A 22,453-nucleotide genomic window follows, 5' to 3' on the forward strand; every position below is an offset into this window, starting at 1 on the left:
ACTTTTAAATTTTGAATAATTACACCTACTAGGCTATTGGTATGCCTTCATTGAAAACATTAAGTGGATACTAAATGGAATAAAAAAGGTACAAGGCAGAAACCAGTCCTCATTTCCCCTGCTAATCTTACAAGTGTATTAATCTAATCCGCTTCCTTCTCCCTGCTCATCTCAGGACTTTTACTTTGTTCTGAGAAGGAAAAAAAACCTGGAAATTAGTTAAAAATCAGGTCTCTTGTCATCCCTTACTATAAGCCTTGGAAAGCAATAGGTGATGTGAAGAAATTAGTCCCAAATATTCCACTGAGTCCTTGATCCTGGTACATCACCAACAACAGAATTATATGATACCAGGTTTATAAAGTTACTAAAGCCAGTTCTAAGCTTTTGGATTAACTGCAACAACAAAAATACTAATGAAATGTGGATTTTTTTTTGTATATTAAAAAACTTAACAGAGAGCAGAGAAAGCTAATTACTATTTTCACTCAGTTATCTTAGTGGAATCTATTCTAGTTTTTACTGTCTCTATCCAGCATTGCTTATGCTGATCTATCTATATCGATTCTATTCTATGTAGTAGTTTATTAATATTATAAGATTAAAATAAAACAAGCTTGTATCTAGTGAATACTAAGATGGTAAGTCTAGCCACTGGGAAGCAATTTTGGCTGTATCAGACCAGGGACGTATCATTTGTTGGTTTGTGAATTCCCAAAGCTCCGTGCAATTCCTGTCCTACAAGCATCTCCATGAATTACCCGACGTGTGCACTTGCTCACTCTTCATTTCTGTGCTGCGAGGTCCTTAAGGCAGGCCGATATTTGATTAATTTCATTATCTCCACAAAGTATGCCTTGAGTTAAGTATTAAAGAAACAATGACAAGGGCAGCTCCCAATTCCTGAATGTTTGTGGTGCGCTGGGCACATCCCCAGGACAGCACAGTAAGGTAATACAGTACCCGGCCTCTCTCGATAGGGAATTGAGGATCGGAGAGGTCAAGGAAGGTCACAGCTAGAAGTGGTAAAGCCAGGACTCAACCCCAGTGTGTCTGGATCCCAAGTGTATGCGCTTCTTGACTTTCTACGGTAACTGGCTGGATTAGGAAATGCAGGGAAAACCTTCAACAAGAAGTGACACATGGTTTATGCATGGATATGGAGGTTAGAAAAGAACTTGAATCCTACTGGGTCAGACAATAAGCGAAACTTTTATCACATGTTCCTGTTTTTTGCCAGGTATGAGGCAGGGGTTTCAAAGAAAACAGATATGATCCCCGGTCTCAAGGAAAGGGATCTCATGCAGGTGTGTGAAGTAGGCACACTATACCCTGAAGCAAATGATTTAGAGGAAGTAAAAACTGAAGTGTCACAGAAACAGGCTGCCCAGGGAGAAGCTGGGACAGTCTCAGAGAAGAGGTGAAAGTTCAAGTCACTCAGTCATGTCCGACTCTTTGCGACTGAGAGTTAATTCCTAGGCAGGTTGATAAGAAGTCCGGGGTCCCTGAGGAGGAGAGAGGGGTCTGGGGCTCTTGAACTGGAGATAGGGGTCTTGGATTCTCAAGGAGGAGGAAAGGACAAACATCTTTTTTCCCCCTCTACATTCCTTAGTCTTAGTCACATAAAGCTTTTTTTTTTTTTTTTTTTTTTTTTTAAAGCCCGGCACTGATGATTACACACACAAAAAACTTAGTTTAAACTCTATACTAAGGATTATATAACAACAATGCATCCTGCTTGAGGACAGTTTCTCCTTCCTGAAAACCTTCTGGCTCACCCTGTTATCTTAGAATGTATCTTATGGGAGTGGGTCTGGTAAGATCTTTCTATTGTTAAGTTATAATTCTGCCATCTTAAAATGTAAATTGTAGGAGTGGGTCTGAAGTGAAGAAGTGAAAGTCGCTCAGTCATGTCTGACTCTTTGCGACCCTGGAGTGGGTAGCCTTTCCCTTCTCCAGGGGATCTTCCCAATGCAGGGATCGAACCCAGGTCTCCTGCTTGGCAGGCAGATTCCTTATCAGTTGAGCCACAAGGGAAGTGAGTGGGTCTAGTAAGATCTTTACAACCTTGAGACATTCTTTTGATTTCTTATACTAACCAATTTAAAAAGTATATAACTCCCTTTTCTGAGACTAGTGAGTGGGGCACTCTCCACCCTCCTTCTGATGTCTATGTCAGAAGCTTTCTCCGTCTCTTTTCATACTTTAATAAAACTCTGCTATACAAAAGCTCTTGAGTGATCAAGCCTGGTCCCTGGTCCCAAAGCTAAATCTTCTTCGGAGATCACGAATCCAACATCATTCACCTTAAGCTATCACGACCCCATGGACTATATAGTCTATGGAATTCTTCAGGCCAGAATACTGGAGTGGGTAGCCGTTCCCTTCTCCAGGGGATCTTCCCAATCCAAGGATCAAACCCAGGTTTCCCTCACTGCAGGTGGATTCTTTACCAGTTGAGCCACCAGGGAAACCCAAAGAGGTGGATGAGCAGGAATTCAACACTTCCACCTAGGTTTCCAATTCCCTCTGACAGACCCAGGGGATGCTTTGCTGGAAAGCACAAGGGCAACCATTAGCTTGTGTCTCTAGTAGGTAAGACCTACCAGGTCAACAGGTCTATTTAATTTCCTTGGATCTGTCACCTTTTCTGAACTGATTTATAGTCTGATCTTGTACCCAAATGTGATTAACTTTGTAGGTTTTCAATTATGAAAGGCAGTATTTCCACAGGTGTGCTCAAGTTGCCTCTTTCAAACTCTTAAAAGTGTCCCTAATGTAAAAGTTTCTGTCATTACCTAGGAAACTTAATAGTTCTTATTCTATCCCTCCTTTGTCTTTTCATATTGAATGAACACATATTTTTGGTCTAACCTCAAGATCTTTCTTTACCTTTGATCATTTTAACACCTCTCCTGACACCGCTTCTAGTTTTGTTCATTCCTTCTTTTAGTATGACCAGCAGAACCACATCTCACAGATGGGTAAACTGATATCTGCAGTTCATCACCAAGTCACGTAAAATCTCATAATTTTTCAATTCATTATAAAACATTAATATACACAAAGACATTTCTGGGGCTTCTCCATTGCTACTGTTTTACATACAGAGGCAGAAGTGGTAATTAATGTAACACAACAACACACACAGGCTTTTAAGTTGTCACTAGTATTTATTTTGTTGATCAATAACTGTCATATCTGAAAGAACTACTCACTTTTCTCAAACACTGAAAAGGATGTTTTTTTTCTATAAAACCCCTAAATGAACTTGTGACTATCTTGAAAAAAAATCAATAAATAGTACATAAGTTCACCTCAGAGGGCAATTTACCTAATGGCAGGACTGCAGGTATCCCATTCACTTTTGTTTTCTAGGCTACATTTTGCAGAGTGTTTTGTACAAAAATCACTATAAAATATGTTTGATTAAACTTATTGTTTTCTTCTGAAAGTAGCATTGACATACACACACTACCATGTATAAAAGAGACGGCTGGTCAGAAGTTGCTAAATAACCCTGGGAGCCCAGCCTAGTGCTTTGTGATAACCTAGAGGAGTGAGATGTGGGGGGGGGGTGGGAATTTAGAGGGGTGAGACAGACTGGGGAGGAGGGGAGGGAGGGGATACATGTATTATTATGGCTGATTTGCATTGTGGTATGGCAGAAACCATCACAACATTGTAAAGCAATTTTCTTCCAATTAAAAATAAATTAAAAAATTACTGTTTTCTGAGCAAATTCTGAAGCACTGAAAATAAAATATTGTAATAAGAAATATGTAACCACAGAAAAGTTTATTTTATGGCACTGTTTCCTCAAAGTCATGATGAAAATTATTTTACTACTTATATTTGTGTAACAGTTTGTAATTTCCAACATGTTTTTTATGCTTATTATCTTACACAATTCCATAATAACCCTGCCCTGAAGACAAGTGTTTCTATATTTGGAAAAATAGGAGGCTCTTTCATGTTAAATGACCCTGGGGCCACAGCAGTTGAGTTGTAGAACCCAGGCCTCTAGCACCTACTCTTTCCCCTACAGATTGATCCCTCCTGAAACCATATTTTACCCTCACCAACACACTTGAGTAATCTCTTGGTCTAAACTTTCACAATGATAAATTTATTAGAAAGTAATCAAGTCTTGCCTTTGGAATAGTATTTTTCTTTAGCTTCTGCCTAATTCATTTGGTCATCAAGAATGTATCTAAACAATAGGTTAATAATCATACATTTTAACTTTGAACATTTCTACCTTTCCCAGGAATCTCATGGATACAACTTTCTCAAAAGTTTTCTGCTGTTATGAAATAATAATCAAGAAAGTATAAATATGTCAATCATTTTAAAAGTATGCTTTAAAAACTTTGAGTCTAGAACTGTTTTGTCACAAGTAGAAAAGTCTCATAAAAATGTTGACTGAGTAAAAATAACCTGAAAGGAGGACAGAAAAATAAATAGTAGAATGCTTAAACTGTTCTCAGTGTTAAAGTAAGTAGCTGCTACTGCTGCTGCTAAGTTGCCCCATAGACGGTAGCCCACCAAGCTCCCCCATCCCTGGGATTCACCAGGCAAGAACACTGGAGTAGGTTGCCATTTCCTTCTCCAATGCATGAAAGTGAAAAGTGAAAGTGAAGTCATTCAGTCGTGTCTGACTCTTAGTGACCCCATGGACTGAAGCCTGCCAGGCTCCTCCACCATGGGATTTTCCAGGCAAAAGAGTACTGGAGTGGGGTGCCATTGCCTTCTCCGTAAAGTAGGTAGAGTCTGTCTTAAAACTATTTCCCCCAACTTTACTATGAAATTTCAAACATATAAAAAGTTGAAAGAATTGTATTCACTACCTAGATTCTACAATTAACAGTTTGTAATATTTGCTTTATCACATATCTATCCACACATCAATTCACCTTATTTATCATTCATCTCAAAGTAAGTGGCAGAGTGGTCAACATTAGTACACTTCACCTCTAAACACATCAGCATAGATTTTAATACTCCCCTCTCTTTCTTTCTCTCAGGTAAAAATTTATATAGAGTCAAATACACAAATCTTAAGTGTACCATCCAATGAGTTTTCATAAATGTATACCCTGCATACATCTGATAAACAGTATATATCCATGTATGCAGTTATTTCAGTAACAAAGATTTATGTGTATATATTTAAAAATTATATGTGTAGCTGTAAAACCCAATATTACTGAGCAAATTCAGTATCTCAATCTATCTCTAGTTTCACCTGAAGAGTTATCAATAACCTCTATTTCCTATTACATTAGCAGTCCTATTTATATAACACTGAATCAGTATGCACACATTCATATCAACCACTCAAAATCCTTCCTGGCAAGAACAGTAGCATTAAAAAAATCTGCTTACTAAGGTAGGATTAAGTTAAAATTCGTCAATTTAGGTGTACATTTTCATCACTCCACAAAAGCTCCTTCTTTGAAGTCAATCTCTTCCCCTTACCTTTACCCCTGGACAACAGCTTTTAATCTGGTACAAAGCAAATTTTGGTTATTAGTCAGGTTGTAAGCTATAGTGAATCCTGTAATGAAAATTGTATTTTGGACTTAAGCATCTGTGCTATATCCAATTCAAATTATGAAAACTTACACATGGTGATAAATGCATTAGATTCTTTATGTATAGATTATAGTTGTTTTTGTTGTTGTTTCAACCCCATGGATTGTAGCCCACCAGGCTCTTCTTTCTGTGGGATCCAGGCAAGAATACTGGAGTGGGTTGCCATTTCCTTCTCCAGGAGATCTTCCCGACCCTGGGATTGAACCTGTGTCTCCTGTACTGCAGGCAGATTCTTTACTGCTGAGCCACCAGGGAAGTCCATTGATTATAGTGCAGATGACTTAAAATTTATTAGTTAAAAGAAGTAAAAACTCTGCAAATGTATTCTGTCAGAGTACAGATACCATAATTCTAATGCCATCATACTTGTTAAAGCAATCTATATTTCTAAATAGCAACATTGTTGGGCACAAATTTGTCAAAGTACTTTAAATAACATTCTGCTAGTTGTTAAGTGCCCATTTATATAAGGCTTTTGGAGAAGGAAATGGCAACCCAATCCAGTATTCTTGTCTGGGAAATCCCACGGACAGAGGAGCCTGGCGGGCTACAGTCCATGGGGTTGCAAGAGTCAGACACGACTTAGCGACTAAACCACCATCACCACCACCACCATATAAGGCTTTACAACTAAGGAAAAGCACTACTTGATACCTTCAAGATGCTTTCATTCCCAAATGACACAATAGATCTACTTGATTTAAAAAAAAAAAAGAAGGGTACTAAATCTGGAGAAACAAAACCAGTTACAAATGGGAAGGGTCTTATATTTCAATGGTCATTAACACGTACATAGTGGGCAGCCTCTGAGATGGCCCCCAAGATCCCTGACTGCTGGTATTCATGCCCTCATATAATCAGTCCTTTCCCTGGAGTGTAATGATAATGAATTCGCTCAGTCGTGTCTGACTCCTTTGCGACCCTGTGGACTGTAGCCCACCAGGCTCCTCTGTCCATTGGATTTTCCAGGCAAGAATACTGGAGTGGGTTGCCATTTCCTTCTCCAGGAGATATTCCTGACCCAGGTTTGGACCTGAGTCTCCGGCATTGTAGGCAGACGCTTTACCGTCTGAGCCACCAGGGAAGTCCCTGGAGTGTAGGCTGGACTTATTAACTCACTAATAACAAACAGAATAGGGGAGAAGGGATAGAATGTCACTTCTGAGATTAGGTTATAAGAACGGTGGTTTCTGTCTTGGATACACTCTCTTACTTTTGCTCTCTCTTTGATTATCTGTGCCAGGGGAAGCAAACTTCAAGACTGTGAGCAGAACTGAAGCCTATCAACAACCAGGTGAGTGAGTGTGGAAGAGGATTCCTTCTACAGTTGGGCCTTCAGGTGAGATCACAGCTCTGGATGACATCTTGACTGCAGAGTCATAAGAGATCTTAAACCAGGGGTACTCAGCTAAGCCATGCCCAGATTCCTGACCAACAGACTGTGAGATGATAAATGCTGCCTTGACATTATTCATTAGAGACCAACAGATAACTAACATACTGTGAGATTTTTATATTAAATTGGTTGCAATTTGAGCTACAAGTAACTAATACAAGAAAGTGTGACAATGAATTTTGATGTTAGCACCCAGATTTTCTATTTATCTTTGTCTCATATACATTCCCCCCAGTAAGCACAATGCTGAAGTAAAGATTTATTCTATTGCTTTAACTGAAATTATTATTGAGATAATTGTAGATTTATACACAGTTGCTAAGAAATGATATAGAGATCCCGTGTATACTTTGCTCAGTTTCCCCACTGGTAACTTTTTAAAAAACTTCTGTGTAATATCACAACCAGAATACTGACATTGATACAATCCACCCATCTTGTTTAGATTGCCTTAATTTTACTAATACTCATTTGTGCATATGTAATTTCTTACATACATTTTATTTTACTATTCTCATTTACTCAAATTATATCTTTTTGTAATTAAAATCTAGCCATTATATTATTCTTATGTTCTTTCTGATGGTAGAAGTTTTTAAGAGACATAAATCCAGGAGTTTATTTCATAGCTCCATAGCAATACTGAAAACAGTAACAGAGTAATAAAAACTGCTTATAGATTATATAACAATTAAAGGAACATTCACTTACCCCGAAAGGTTTCTTGAAAGCAAACTATAAAATAAAGTGTTAGCCTTCTCCCAGAATAATGTACTTGTGCTGGAAATTAAGATGTGAAATAATATTAAGTGCGCTTAAAATTTTAACACTGCCTCTTTTTCCTCTTATGAAAGAAGTAAGAAGTTAGTAGTATTTGTGTAACAATGCTCCAGGAAATCAGTACATCCAAGTTTTTATTCTATGGCCAGGCAGTGTTAAAATTCATACACAAACATCTAAGCAGAAACAGCTGAGGATAAAGTCAAGCTGATTATGAACCATGCAAAGCCAAACACTTTTGCATAAAAGATAAACCTTAGAGGAAAACAAAGGGATACCTACTTTCTGCTGCTAGAAGTCCTAGGAGGAAGGCAGCATATGGACAAACAACAAACAGTATGATTTTAGAGCAAGCAGGTTATCAAGCCACAGTTGGGCTCAGTAGATGAGCCACAAGAAGCAGAGTCTCTTAGCTGAGCCCCAAGTGAGCCCTTGTGTTCCGAGAGCACATTGGCTGGGTTCTGAGTCTGGTTTCCTTGATTTGAAATATGAGAACAGAATATTTCCACTTGGAATTGGTAAATAACAAAGCAACAATACACTGTTTATCTTAAGATTAAGCCTAACAAATTTTGGAGAATGTATAACTGACTTATTTCAATAATCAGAATAGGAAAAAAAACTCATATAAAAATCATTTTACAATGCAAACAGCATACCTAAACATGTTAAACTCTTCTTTAGAGGACTGGTTGATTTGTTTTCAATTTTTTCCCACTATTAATGAGAGGCTCTGTTAAATTTTTAAAAAATTATAATTTTGAATAGAACTTGCACTAACACAGGATTGCCAGCTTTTAATTTGGTCAAGCAAGGTCTTTAAGAAAAAAAATTTACCAAACTACCATTCACTATCATTTCATAGAAAGAAGAGAAAAGGCATTATCTAAAGATGAAAAACAGTCTATCTCAAGAAAGGACAGTTGGTGACCTTATACTGTTTTCTAACTCCTCTTTCTACAACCCCTCACCCCTGTCCAACAAGCACATGCCTTATCATCACTTTTCTCTTTTTGAAATGGGTTTTCTGGAAGAACTCTCAGGTAACAATGGAAAGTGTTTTATGTTTTGTACTGTAAAACAAATCCATGCAAATCTTGACAGAAAGACAGTAGAAAGGATAACATTGAGAACTTAAATGATGAAGAATTAAAGGACTAGAATTAAATAGAGAAGAATTTAGGCTTAAAAATTGAGAAGAATATTAAAAATAAAAATGTTTTAAAAAATTAAAATATAGATATGCTAATTTATAAAACTATAAAGCCCTTATATGAATCTAGATAAAATAAAGGCTTTCTGCAACCAACCATATAACCATTACTTTTACATTACAGTTGCAGAAAAAAAAATTTGCAAAGATGGATATTTGGTAAATGATGCTGACCATAATAGATACTGCCTCCCTTTAAATGGCTTAGTATTTTTTTTTAAATGGCTTAGTATTAAAAGTTAAAAAACCATCACAATATTGTAAAGTAATTATCCTCCAATTAAAAAAATAAATTTAAAAAGTTAATTTTAGGAATATATGAATAATTCCTGCTAGCCATGTGAAATTCAGGAAAACATTAGAATTTTCTTGAAAAATTTCCTTTATTTTGACATCTGACTATATAAAAATTTCCTCTTCATTTAGGGTAGATGATCAGACATGTACATTGCATAACAATTTTATCTTTTATTGTTAGCAGCTGAACAGTGCCATTTAAAAATATTTTAGAGACATTTAGCATATCAAATAGACTGCTTTTAGGATCCTTAAGATGCAGAAATTTTTAAAAAGATAGGATGAGACGACAGGAAGGGGAAGCAATAAGGAATGCAAAATTATGAATAACTAATTTGAGGGCTTGCAAGACAGTGTAAGAAATTTCTTTTTTGTTTAAAAAGCAAGTACTGTAATCAAACTATTTCAACAATACCATTTAGAGATTATACTGGGAAAAATGACATAAAAACTTGAGCAATGAAAATGTGTTTAATAGAAAATAAGGATGTTTATAACTGTAGACAATTCTTTTCTCTACAAGAAAAATCCAGCTCTTCACAGAAAGGAATACTTAAAAGCTCATTAAACTCTTGCTAAGCAGAGGTAAATATTATGGGGCAACAGTAAAGAATCAGGCCTATGAAGCTGTTGCAAGGACTGTCCTACTCTTTTCCTATTGCTAAAGATGAAAATGGTATTAGAGATCTTGGCCTCAAATCTCTAAATATATTATTCCCAGTATGTGCCTATATCACATAGTCACAATACAACATAAAACTCTTATTAGACCCACTCCCCCTAGAAAGGGTTAACTGTAATCTGAGTGTGAAGAGGGAAGGAGGAGTTTCAAGTTAAAAACAACAAAAAGCTATGAAGGGAGAGAACAAAATGGACTGGAAGAAAAAAACAGACATGAAACAATAGGGAGCTTTGGGGAACATACTAGTAACACAACTACAGCCTTTAATGTGGGAAGGACTCTGGATAATTACCAAGTCAGCACAAGAGGAAAAGAGCAAGTCCTCCTCCTCAGAGTCTCTTCTCTAAGATTCCCATTTATAAATGTTTTTGGAAATCACCTTCACTCAAAAGAGGAAGAGTCACATCCCAATTGGTAAAGGTCAAAATGAGGAACTATATAGCTGTTGGAATGGGAAATTTGATCCTGTTATTTTGCACAAGGTATAAGTGCATACCAATTGGTTAGAAACTCTGTGTGTACGTGTGTATGTGAGCATGTATGTGCACCCATGTGTATAATAGAAGAAAGAAGAAGCATAAATATTGACAAAGGCTCATGGTTCCAACATGAAAGAAGCATTAGCACATCCATTCTTCCTATAGGGCTAGCCATGAAGGACAAACAACTCATGCTTTAGGAAGGGCTCTGGGTCCTGATTCCAATGGTAATACATGAACACTGAATGAGCCAGTGCAAGAGTGAGTAATTCTAATGAAACAAAGAAAAGTTGATGCCAGAGGACATATGATGTAGGAGTTAATAAACACACAAATAAAAATTAAAAGCTAACACACATACATGCATTTGTGTATACACACAAATGGGTCCTATGTATTTTTAGCAAATAATCCTTGAGACTCCTCACAGTAGGATGGAAATCTGAGCATTTTAAAAAATAGCTTTGTGAACACTAGTGAGTTTTTTCAGGAGTACCTATAGACATTTCATCAAAATAGGTAATTCTTCTACGTTCCTCCCCCTTGAGTGCTTGTATAGATATGCTATAGACTTTACAAAAAGAGAAGAACCTGTAAATCATTTCAAGAGATAATTCACAAGACAGTTTTACATAGAAAAATTCAATTAAAAGCAGTGTTGTTCCAAAGTCTGACCTGCTACAGTTGACAAGGGGAAAATTTTACATCGGAAATTTGTGTTGAGGCAGAAGGTAATCCAAAGATTCAAGAAGACTGACTACAAATGTTGGATTGGATGAAGTGCAAAGTTGGGTCTGGAGGGAGGAAAGGGGAAGAAGTATTTTCGATGTTAAAAATAAAAAGTGAAATGTCAGCTTGGAGCAGTAGGGGAAAGCAATTTTGGTATTAAAACAAAAAAGGAATCAGATACATAGGGATAGAATCTGGCTCCTGACAAACTTCCTCAGAATTCCTCAGAGAGCAGAACTAGATTCACAGGAAAAGTTTATTCATAATGAAAGACAAAGGATGTAGACACCACATGATTCACTCTGGTGAATGAATGATTCAATTACCTGAGGAGGTAGGGTCTTCGGAGAAATCTGGCAACTCTTCAGGGGGATCCCCATAGAATGAGTTGAATTTGTGACTTGACACAGCTGCTAGTACTGCACCCTAAAGCAAAGAGAAGAAAAAAATAGATATTAATATATATATATATTTAAATTTTTTCTTTTGTTTTTGGCTGTGCCATGAGGCTTGTGGGATCTTAATTCCCTGACCAGGGATTGAACCTGGGCCCTCAACAATGAAAGCAAGACGTCTTAACCAACGGACTGCCAGGAAATTCCTGAAAATATATATTATTAAAAGAAATACAATAAAAAACAAGGTCTTATTGTATAGCACAGAGAATTACATTCAATATCCTATGATAAACCATAATTGAATATATATAAAAAAGAATGAATCGCTTTGTTGTACAGCAGAAATTAATAAAACATTGTAAATCAACTATACTTCAATAAAAGCATTGATAAAAATACATAAATACAAAAAAGTTAATTACCAAATGGTAATTTAAGAATTATGGAAATAGATGGACATGTTCGCTCAGGCATATCCAACTCTTTGCGACCCTATGGACTATAGCCTGCCAGGTTCCTCTGTCCAAGGGATTTTCCAGGCAAGAATACTGGAGTGGGTTGCCATTTCCTTCTCCAGGGAATCTTGCTGACCCAAGGATCTAACCTGCATCTCCCTTGTCTCCCGCACTGACAGGCAGATTCTTTGCCACTAGCTCCATCCGGGAAGCCCAAATAATCATAATAATGCATAATAAAATTATTAATAATCATTGTGAATTGTGAAGTCGCTCATTCGTGTCCAACTCTTTGCAACCCCATGGACTGTAGCCTACCAGGCTCCTCAGTCCATGGAATTTTCCAGCCAAGAGTACCTGAGTGGGTTGCCATTTCCTTCTCCAGGGGATCTTCCCAACCCAGGGATTGAACCCGGGTCTCCCGCATTTCAGGCAGACACTTTACCATCTGAGCCACCAGGGAAGCCCATTAATAATCATTAGTAATTCTAATAACATTATTAATAGAAACACATTCCTGCAAGGTTCATTTTTAGGAGGGTGGTTATACAAGATTTCTTTCTACAAATATAAATAGAAAGAGACAAACGAGGGAAGAGCAAAAAATAGAGAAGTGATCTTGATGATGATACCATTCCAGGCAACTTTCAGATTTCCAAAAGTCCAGGGTTAATACCTTACCTTAGAGTGTCTCATGAAGAATTTTATGAAAATAATTGTACTGAATGTTGAGTTCTTCTTTCTGTAGTAGAAGCTTATTCCACTTTATATATTATATATGTTCTCTAAAAGCTGGGTGAAAATGGAATTTTTATAGATCATAGCACGTGTTTCCCACACACTGAAATTAAAATTTTTGAGATGTTTTATTTTTATTTCCAAATAAAGTTCAGCTGAGTTTCTTACTACATTGTTTTTATGTTTTCAGGCCTGTTCTAGCTATTAAATACCACTGTAGCCAAAGATCTAGAAATACTTTTAGTAGGAAAGCACTGTTTAAAAGAGCCCTGAGAAGTAAATTCTTTTGAAACAATAGTAGCAAGTTCCTAATTTATCTGTCTTATGGTTAGCAGTTTTGTTTATTTAGTTCTCTAAACACAGTGACTGCATGTGGGCTCAAAAGTTCAATGCAAAATGGGTCCAAAACAGATTATGGATTTATAGAATTTTATTATAGTTCGAGAGTCAACCGTAAAGATGATTCATTCTAAAAGACACATTTAGCAGATGAGGAAACAGGTCCAGAGGGGCTTACTAACCGGGTAGGGTTGCTGCCAACTTAAAGAGACAGATCAGGAGTAGACAGAATTGAGGTCTTCTGACTACTCTCCCCAGTTCAAGGGTTTTTTTTCTATTACAGGGGTCAAAAATACTTTCCTGTAAAGGGCTAGACAGTGAATATTTTAGGCTTGCAGAGCATATGTTCTCTGCTGCAACTATTCAACTCTGCCATTCAGCGTGAAAGCAGCTATAGACAATATGTACATGAATTTACATCTCTGTGGTCCAATTAAACTTTATATATAAAAACAGAAAGATAGATGCATTAATTTATGAAAGCATAGAGCTCTTATATGGATAAGCATCTTATAGATAGCATCACTGACTCAATGGACATGAACTTGGGCAAACTCCAGGAGATAGTGAGGGATAGGGAGGCCTGGCATGCTGCAGTGCTGCAGAGAGTCAGACATAACTGAGTGACTAAACAGCAACAACAAAGAACTCTTATGTGAGTGCTTTAGTTCCTAGACTGTATGTTGTCAACCTCCCTATTAGGCTGTTGCTATTGAAGAGCCTGTAGGTATAACAACATAAAACCAGATCTTCTACAAGTAGTTCTTCAACTTTCCCATTTTTATTCAATCCTTGATAAAGAAGCTTTTCTATCTACTTTATAGGATATACTCCCATAAGCTTTGAGTAAAACAAAACAATTTTGACATAAGACCATTTACAACCTGATAACTAATATTAAAGATGCAATTTTCTACTAAGCAAATTAACCTAGAAACAAGAAGGAAGATTCTAAATTCAAAGAAAAAGAGAAGTACAAGTAATTAAGCACAATCATATTTGTAGTTAATATGTCAAACATGAAAATGGAATGCTCGCCGCTAGAAGATTCTGTGTCTCATTTAAGGAAGTGGGAAGCAAACAAAAAAAAAATGGTTAGCTCAGACTTCTGCTAAATTAAACTACTGTACATACTTAAGGAAGCAACAAAGTTATTGAGTAGGGAACAGGAGAGTTGAACATGGATGAATTACTGACTTGAAGACAACGTCAAAAGCCAATACTCCCTTTTAGGTGATCCATAACTGAGCTCAGGAAAAAAACACCATGAAGTTTGATAGGCACGAGGGCAAGGAGGTATATTTTTAAAAGTCAAAATACAAAACACACAAGCATGAGATGTAGAATAACTCACTGGCTTTGTACCCAAGTGGTGAGGACACATCTAATCATTTTCTGATATACCGAGGGGGCAAAAGGCATCACAGGGACACACAAATAAAAGTGTGACATAAGAATTTGAGAGAGGATCATCTTACTAGGATTCAGAATACTGAACTCAAAACCTTAAAAGGGGTGGAGAACCTGGAAAGGTTGAAGCTGAAGAGAGATGACCAAAAGGCTAGAAAAATCACTTCAAGGCAGAAATGTTAAAGGACTGAGGTTGACTACATTTAAGAATTAGGTCCTAGATGATAATGAGGTAAGACCATTGATTAAATCAGAACCTCCCATCTCTCTCCATACAGTCACAACCAAAGTTATCATTCAGTTTAGTCAGCTTAGCCTACATGTACTTGATACCTAAGCACAGTCTAAACAAAACTCTAAAACCTAGAATTTCATAATTAAGTCAGGACACGTGATTAAAGGAGGTGGTGCTATCATCTCTGAAGATTGAAAATGAGACTTGATGAGAGGGTAACAGGCAGGAAGGCCAGGGGTCTCCAAACGGAGGAAATAGGCTGCAAGTGTCAGACATTTTTCTCTCTCTTAAGCAGCAGGAGGAAACAAACTAGTGATATTTTTTTCCTTCTCTATACAAATTTAAAAGGAGGTTTCTCTTAAAATACTGTGTTGCCATGACGCCTGGTTTCACCTGAAGCTAACTATTCTCAAACATTGAGTTAACAAATACATTTTTCTTATGGAAATGTTTGTCTTAAGCTATGTTAATGTGCTATGCATTTACCTAGACTCTGTTGTCAAGTCCGTTCTGCCAAATGGCTCAGAACCTACTTGACAAACCAGTATGTTATACTCAGATACTGTTCCCCTAATCTATGTAAACGAAACTATTTGTATGGTAATCTGCCCTTCTACAAGATTCAAGTCAATCATTTTATGGTCTGGGATGAATCATCTGGTGCCAGGATTATCACAAAATACAATTTATGGATGAGGGGCCTGGTGCCATTCTGTTTTAAGACATTCCTTTCTTTTCATTAACAGACTGCTAGTGACTATATAACATCCAGCTGAAGACTAGTGGTGGGTTACTCTTTCTGCCCCCTTCTGATGCCTATGTCAGAAGCTTTCTCTATCTCCTTTATACTTTAATAAAACTTTATTACACAAAAGCTCTGAGCGATCCAGCCTCGTCTCTGGCCCCAGACTGAATTAGTCTCCTCCGGAGGCCAAGAATTCTGGCGTTTTATCGTTCAGCAACAACCTTTCATTGGTATAGTCAGTATGGCTATATTTAAGAGCAATTGTGGGGATTCCCAGGTGGTGCTAGTGGTAGAGTACCTGTCTGCCAATGCAGGAGACTTAATAGATGCAGGTTCAATCCCTGGGTTGGGAAGATTCCCTGGAGAACACGACAACCCACTCCAGTATTCTTGCCTGGAGAATCCCATGGGCAGAGGAGCCTGGCGGGCTACGGTCCATAGGATCACAAGGAGTTGGTCATGACTGAAGTGACTTAGCATAGCACAAGAGCAATTGCATGGAATAAATAACTGAGGATTCCTTTTGGGTCTGTGTAAAAGTATTTTATAAAGATGATCTTTTAATGTGTACAATAACTTTCAAAAGCCAGACTAACTTTGGAAGTAATAAAGTCTGCATTTCAGAATCAGAAATTCATAGAATTGCTTTGCAAAATATAGGAAGATCAAACTCATGTCAGTTATTATTTATGTAACTGTTCATACCAGAATAACAGTTTTCAGTTTTCAGAATCAAAGGTGCCTTTGGATACCAGATTTACTGCTCTGAGTGGCTAGAGCCCACCATCTTTGTGCTCATGTGCTGTCCTCTCCGGTAGTGAGAGGACTGTGGGTATAAGCACTGGTTTTCATTAGGGCACAAAGGTCCTTGATAAATCCTTAAGCAAGCTCTTATTGAATTGACAGAAAGGGGAAGATTGACAAAAGTGAAAGTGAAGTCTCTCAGTCGTGTCCGACTCTTTGCGATCCCATGGACTGTAGCCTTCCAGGCTCCTCCATCCATGGAATTTTCCAGGCAAGAGTACTGGAGTGGGCTGCCATTTCCTTCTCCAGAGGGTCTTCCTGACCCAGGGATTGAACCTGGGTGTCCCGCATTGCAGGCAGATGCTTTACCATGTAAGCCACCAGGGATAGCTCAGATTGACAAAAGGCAGCTAATTAGAGTTTCCCGGCTGACCTCTCAAAGATGCTGCTTAGGGGTCTCAGAACTCTGGCAGGGAGTAGTGCTGTACGATAGAACCTTCCGTGATGATGGAAAGGTCCTATGCCTGCACTGCCCCAAACTGTAGTCACCAGCCACATGTGGTACTGAGCAACTGAAATATGGCTAGTGCAACTGAGAAATCAAATTTTAAATTTTATTTATTAGCTAAAATTAAAGTATCAGTAGCTACATATGCCTAGTGGCTATTGCACTGGACAGCGAGTACTGGAAAACAGCATTCCTCAACAAATTTTTCTAGTTCTGCAAAGTACAGGAACCCAAGAGACCAACTGTAAGTCAGAGAAGTAACGCAGGCTATATTTTTGTAATCTGCAAAATCAATAAAGGAAAATTATAGGAAGTTATCAGAAATCTCCCTCCCTTTCTGTATATACAAGGAATAAGTGGTTTTAACCTCTAAACTGAATTATGTGGATGCAGCTCACTATTTCCTGAACTGATTACAGTCAGTTCAGCCCAGTTCAGTTGCTCAGTCATGTCCGACTCTTTGCGACCCCATGAACCGCAGCACGCCAGGCCTCCCTGTCCATCACCAACTCCCAGAGTCCACCCAAACCCATGTCCACTGAGTCAGTGATGCCATCCAACCATCTCATCCTCTGTCGTCCCCTTCTCCTCCTGCCCTCAATCTTTCCCAGCATCCCAGGTCTTTTCAAATGAGTTAGTCCTTCACACTGATTAGAATAAACTTACCCAAATACAGGATATTACTTCTATTTGTACAGAATATCTTTGAGATACTTCACTATAGGGAAATTTGCTTTCTAATTCATGAAACAAAGAGGATGGTTTCTAGAACAGATTCCCTCCTGAGCCTCTTCCCTAGATAGACAAGGTCAAGCACCCACAGCCCCTTTGCGCCCCCTGCCCCCTTGCACAGTAACTCCTTCATGTAAATGGCACCCAGGGTTAGAGTACAGGAATGCCTCCTTAAGAGACACATACCCATAGAGCACAGATTTTTCAGACAGCCTGGAGCACAAGTTTGTCCCATGCATCCTAATATTCAGTCTGAGAAAATACAATCCTCATATCTAGTCCTATGCTCAGGACTATGTAGTTTATATAAGAAGCATTGCTTCTAGAGGATTTTTAAAAAACTGAAGTATTAAGCTCAGTTTAATAGAGCTCAGCTGTGGTGTTCTAAATGGGAAGGAAATCCAAAAAAGAAGGCATATATGTATATGTACACGTGATTCACTTTGCTGTACAATAGAAACTAACACAACTTGTAAATCAACTATACTCCAATTAAAAAAAATAAAGATTAAAGAGCTTGGTATGAAATAAAAGGAGGGGAAAAATTCAACATATGAAATGTCTGATAACCAAAATGGGGAAAAGAGTTTTTCCATTATCATTCACAGATGTAAAATAAAACAATGAAAGAAAGGGAAATAAAAAGAAATGGGTGATAATTCAAATCACATGCAGGGTTCTATAAACATTTAAAACCTACAGTTCAAATGATAGTCTGAAAATGATGTTAATGCTTTATAATTGTCCAAATAATCTTCTCATCAGGGATTTGTTGTGTGCTGTAGGTTGCTGAACAGGTTAAATGCCAAAATGAATGTATAAATGTGGAAAGGAACAATTTCTGATTGCTGAGTGTTGACATTATTATAACCAATAATGAGCGATAGTCTTGAAATTTCAGTAGAGTAAAATGAATAATGTTTTACATTCTGGCATAAAACAGTCCCATAAAATTTTCAGAATAGGAAAAAGGTTTAATTGCAAATATAATAAACTCACTACCAAAAATACATTAGAATTTATTCAAACAGGTGTAAGTCTTTTGGAAGATGAATTATTGATAGAGATCAAATATCTTATTAAATACATGTATACATTCTGATGCCAACAATTTCAGTAGCAAACTTACCCTAATAATATAATCAGAGGTGTACAAAGATTTAGTAATAAAAATAGAGCCAATGCAATTGTATTTATGGCCATGGAAAACTGGAAGTAATGCCCATGTCCAATAGCTGGTTAATAAATTATGATGTATACATATGATGGAATTCTGTAGACCCATTACAAGTTTGTGCTTCAGAGTAATAACTCTCAATAACGTAAACTTATCAGAATCACCCATGAGGCTTTTTCAAAAAAAACGCATGCCCTTCCAACTTCTTGCATGCCTGGGGCTGAGGGAGGGATGGTTAACGTCTTGGATGAGTTGAGTGGTGTAGTGAGTTACTGTTAGTATGTGAATGTGTCACATCTCTTAAGTGTGCAAAAGTGAAAACGAATATTTAAGAATATTTGCTACATGGTATTAAAAAAAGTAGGTTATGTGAAATTCACATAACATAAAACTAACCCTTTTAAAGTGTACCATTCAGTGCTAAATAGTACAGCCACAATGTTGTGAGATGACCATTCCTGTTTCATCCCAAATCCATTAAGTAGCCTATACCCATTAAGCAGTCCATTCCATTTAGGAATTACAGCTGTTTATAAATAGAGATCAAATCAAGCATATTAAATAAATCCTAAAATAATAATGAAACAATAATAAAATATTAATAGAAAATGGTATCTATGGAGCACTTATGACTGACAGGTACTATTCTAACTGCTATAATATATTGATTCATTAAATCCTTACAACCCTATGAGTTAGCTATTATCACAGTCATCCCCATTTTATAGATAAGGAAACTGAGGCACAGAGAATTGAAATAACTCGTTCAAGGTTACACAGCTAGTGTCAGAGTCAGGATTCACCTCAGGCAATGTAGCTCCAGAGGCCATTCTTTCTCTGTATGCTGTACTCTTCTTCTTGCTACAAAATTTCCTACCTTTGACTTATTTACAAAATCAATTTTCTACTGCTTTCTGTGAACTTCCCTTTTAATCACTTCAAAGGGAATCATAATATTTAGGTTGTTTCCACCATTTGATGAGCTTAAAAACAGTGTCTGAGTAGAAGGATGGGTACCTAGCTGTTCACTTGTGAAAATAAATTGGGCAGTGGGCTCTGAAAGCCAGGAAAGTTGCAATCTTTATTCTAGAAGCTCCTAGAAGTGGCAGAATGAGAATGAGTTTTTCTGAGGAGAGTAGGTATAACCAGCTTTAACCAGGGTGACTGAATCACTGAATGGGATACAGCTTTACCAGAAGCTGAAAAAAACCTCAATGACAGGCCTGCTGATGTTCCTAATTCTAGGTTGTTTGGTGGGTCTTAAAATTTTAAATAGGCCTGCAAAGGGATGTGGTAAATTCACATGACCCCTCTCTGCTGTGACAGCTTGCTCCTGTCCAAATGAATCTTAGTCACCACTTTGGCTATTTTAGGCCCAAGTCTGATTCTGTGGCACTGGGAGAAATACAGCATGTATTTCTCGTGATGAGGCAAGCCTGAGCCCTGCGGTAAAAGGCTTGTACTTGGGCAGTGAGAGGTTCGGTCTCAGACAGGGTAATGTCACATAGGCCAAAGCAACATCAGAGTTAAAAAGACTTCAGGAAAGACTTGAGACAGAGGTATAGTTAATAGCTTCTTTGGGAAAGAAACTAATTTCAAAAATGACCGACCAAATTTCACTTTGGCTAAGATTTTTTTTTTCTTTTGTAGCCTACACTGGTTCAGGTGTCTAGTAAAGCAAATAAATGAACAAACAAAATCCCAGAGTCTTGGGAAACTTCTCTGGGCACCATCTCAATAACGGCATGTTATCAATAATTATTTTTCTGCTGAGGATTTTTAAAGTAAATAGAGAAGAGCCAGTCTGAACCTCCTCACTGCAAAATCAACTAGGAGAAAGGCTAACTGGGAATAATCAACACCAACAGTGACATGTTAGAATTGCCCTTACTCTACAGTTGCACTCTCCAGTAGAACTTTCTACAGTGATGGAAACAGGCTATATTTGCATTATCTGATATGGCACCACTAGCCACATATGGTTATTTTTTTTTCCCTTGCTATTTTTTCCCTTTATTTTTATTAGTTGGAGGCTAATTACTTCACAATATTGTAGTGGTTTTTGCCATACATTGATATGAATCAGCCATGGATTTACATGTGTTCCCCATCCTGAACCCCGCCCCCCCACCTCCCTTTCCATCCCATCCCTCTGGGTCATCCCAGTGCACCAGCCCTGAGCACTTGTCTCATGCATCCAACCTGGACTGGTGATCTGTTCCACACTTGATAATATACATGTTTCAATGCTATTCTCTCAGATCATACCACCCTCGCCTTCTCCCATAGAGTCCAAAAGTCTGTTTTATACATCTGTGTCTCTTTTTCTGTCTTGCATATAGGGTTATCGTTACCATCTTTCTAAATTCCATATATATATGCATTAGCATACTGTATTGGTGTTTATCTTTCTGGCTTACTTCACTCTGTATAATGGGCTCCAGTTTCATCCATCTCATTAGAACTGATTCAAATGAATTCTTTTTAATGGCTGAGTAATATTCCATTGTGTATATGTACCATAGCTTTCTTTTTTTTGCCTGTTGCTACATGATAGAAGAATGATTTATTAGAACATATTCCATGACAAATCATATAAAATAACCATTTTTTGAAAGATATCCATAAGACCACCTGAGGACAAACACACAGAGGTGCCTCCAAGAAGCCAGACAAATAAATTATGGATCCCCGGGTGAAGGCTGGAGGGGAGCGGAGCGTGGATTTGTGAATAGAAACGTTGTGCAGTGATCACCACGGGGGGGGGGGTGGACGGCCACTGCTTGCTTCTGGGGGGACAGCCGTGTGGGCATGCGGGGAGGGAGGGGGCCCCGGGACTAGCACCTCCTCTGTGCGGACGCAGCAGGTTTGTGACGGGGCCGGGTGGGGGCCCCGCCGCACTACCATAGCTTTCTTATCCATTCATCTGCTGATGGGCATCTAGGTGGCTTCCATGTCGTGGCTATTATAAACAGTGCTACGATGAACATTGGGGTGCACGTGTCTCTTTCAGATCTGGTTTCCTTGGTGTGTATGCCCAGGAGTGGGATTGCTGGGTCATATGGCAGTTCCATTTCCAGTTTTTTAAGAAATCTCCACACTGTTCTTCATAGTGGCTGTACTAGTTTGCATTCCCACCAACACTGTAAGAGGGTTCCCTTTTCTCCACACCCTCTCCAGCATTTATTGCTTGTAGACTTTTGGATAGCAGCCATCCTGACTGGCGTGTAATGGTACCTCATTGTGGTTTTGACTTGCATTTCTCTGATAATGAGTGATGTGGAGCATCTTTTCATGTGTTTGTCTTCTTTGGAGAAATGTCTGTTTAGATCTTTGGCCCATTTTTTGATTGGGCCATTTATTTTTCTGGAATTGAGCTGCAGGAGTTGCTTATATATTTTTGAGATTAATCCTTTGTCGGTTGCTTCGTTTGCTATTATTTTCTCCCATTCTGAAGGCTATCTTTTCACCTTGCTTATAGTTTCCTTTGTTGTGCAAAAGCTTTTAAGTTTTATTAGGTCCCATTTGTTTATTACTTTTATTTCCAATATTCTGGGAGGTGGGTCATAGAGGATTGCTGTGATTTATGTCAGAGAGTGTTTTGCCTATGTTCTCCTCTAGCAGTTTTATAGTTTCTGGTCTTACATTTAGATCTTTAATCCATTTTGAGTTTATTTTTGTGTATGGTGTTTGAAAGTGTTTTAGTTTCATTCTTTTACAAGTGGTTGATCAGTTTTCCCAGCACCACTTGCTAAAGAGATTGTCTTTTTTCCATTGTATATCCTTGCCTCCTTTGTC

The 22,453-nt window shown here is 37.9% G+C and overlaps 1 protein-coding gene and 1 long non-coding RNA gene across 9 annotated transcripts in view; one reads left to right on the forward strand and one right to left on the reverse strand.

Annotated features, from left to right (window-relative positions):
• Positions 1-22,453, reverse strand: part of CASK (calcium/calmodulin dependent serine protein kinase) — a 369,874-nt gene that overhangs the window by 81,403 nt on the left and 266,018 nt on the right. For all 8 annotated transcript variants that reach the window (XM_065915191.1, XM_065915189.1, XM_065915187.1 and 5 more), the window contains exon 10: positions 11,501-11,600. In XM_065915191.1, the coding sequence (XP_065771263.1) occupies positions 11,501-11,600 (100 nt within the window). The remainder of the gene's footprint in view (positions 1-11,500; positions 11,601-22,453) is intronic.
• Positions 1-22,453, forward strand: part of LOC136153399 (uncharacterized) — a 103,429-nt gene that overhangs the window by 63,123 nt on the left and 17,853 nt on the right. The window contains exon 2 of the long non-coding RNA XR_010660393.1: positions 6,842-6,892. This is a non-coding gene — a long non-coding RNA (uncharacterized lncRNA). The remainder of the gene's footprint in view (positions 1-6,841; positions 6,893-22,453) is intronic.

This window comes from Muntiacus reevesi, chromosome X (assembly GCF_963930625.1).
Source record: "Muntiacus reevesi chromosome X, mMunRee1.1, whole genome shotgun sequence".
Taxonomy (NCBI): domain Eukaryota; kingdom Metazoa; phylum Chordata; class Mammalia; order Artiodactyla; family Cervidae; genus Muntiacus; species Muntiacus reevesi.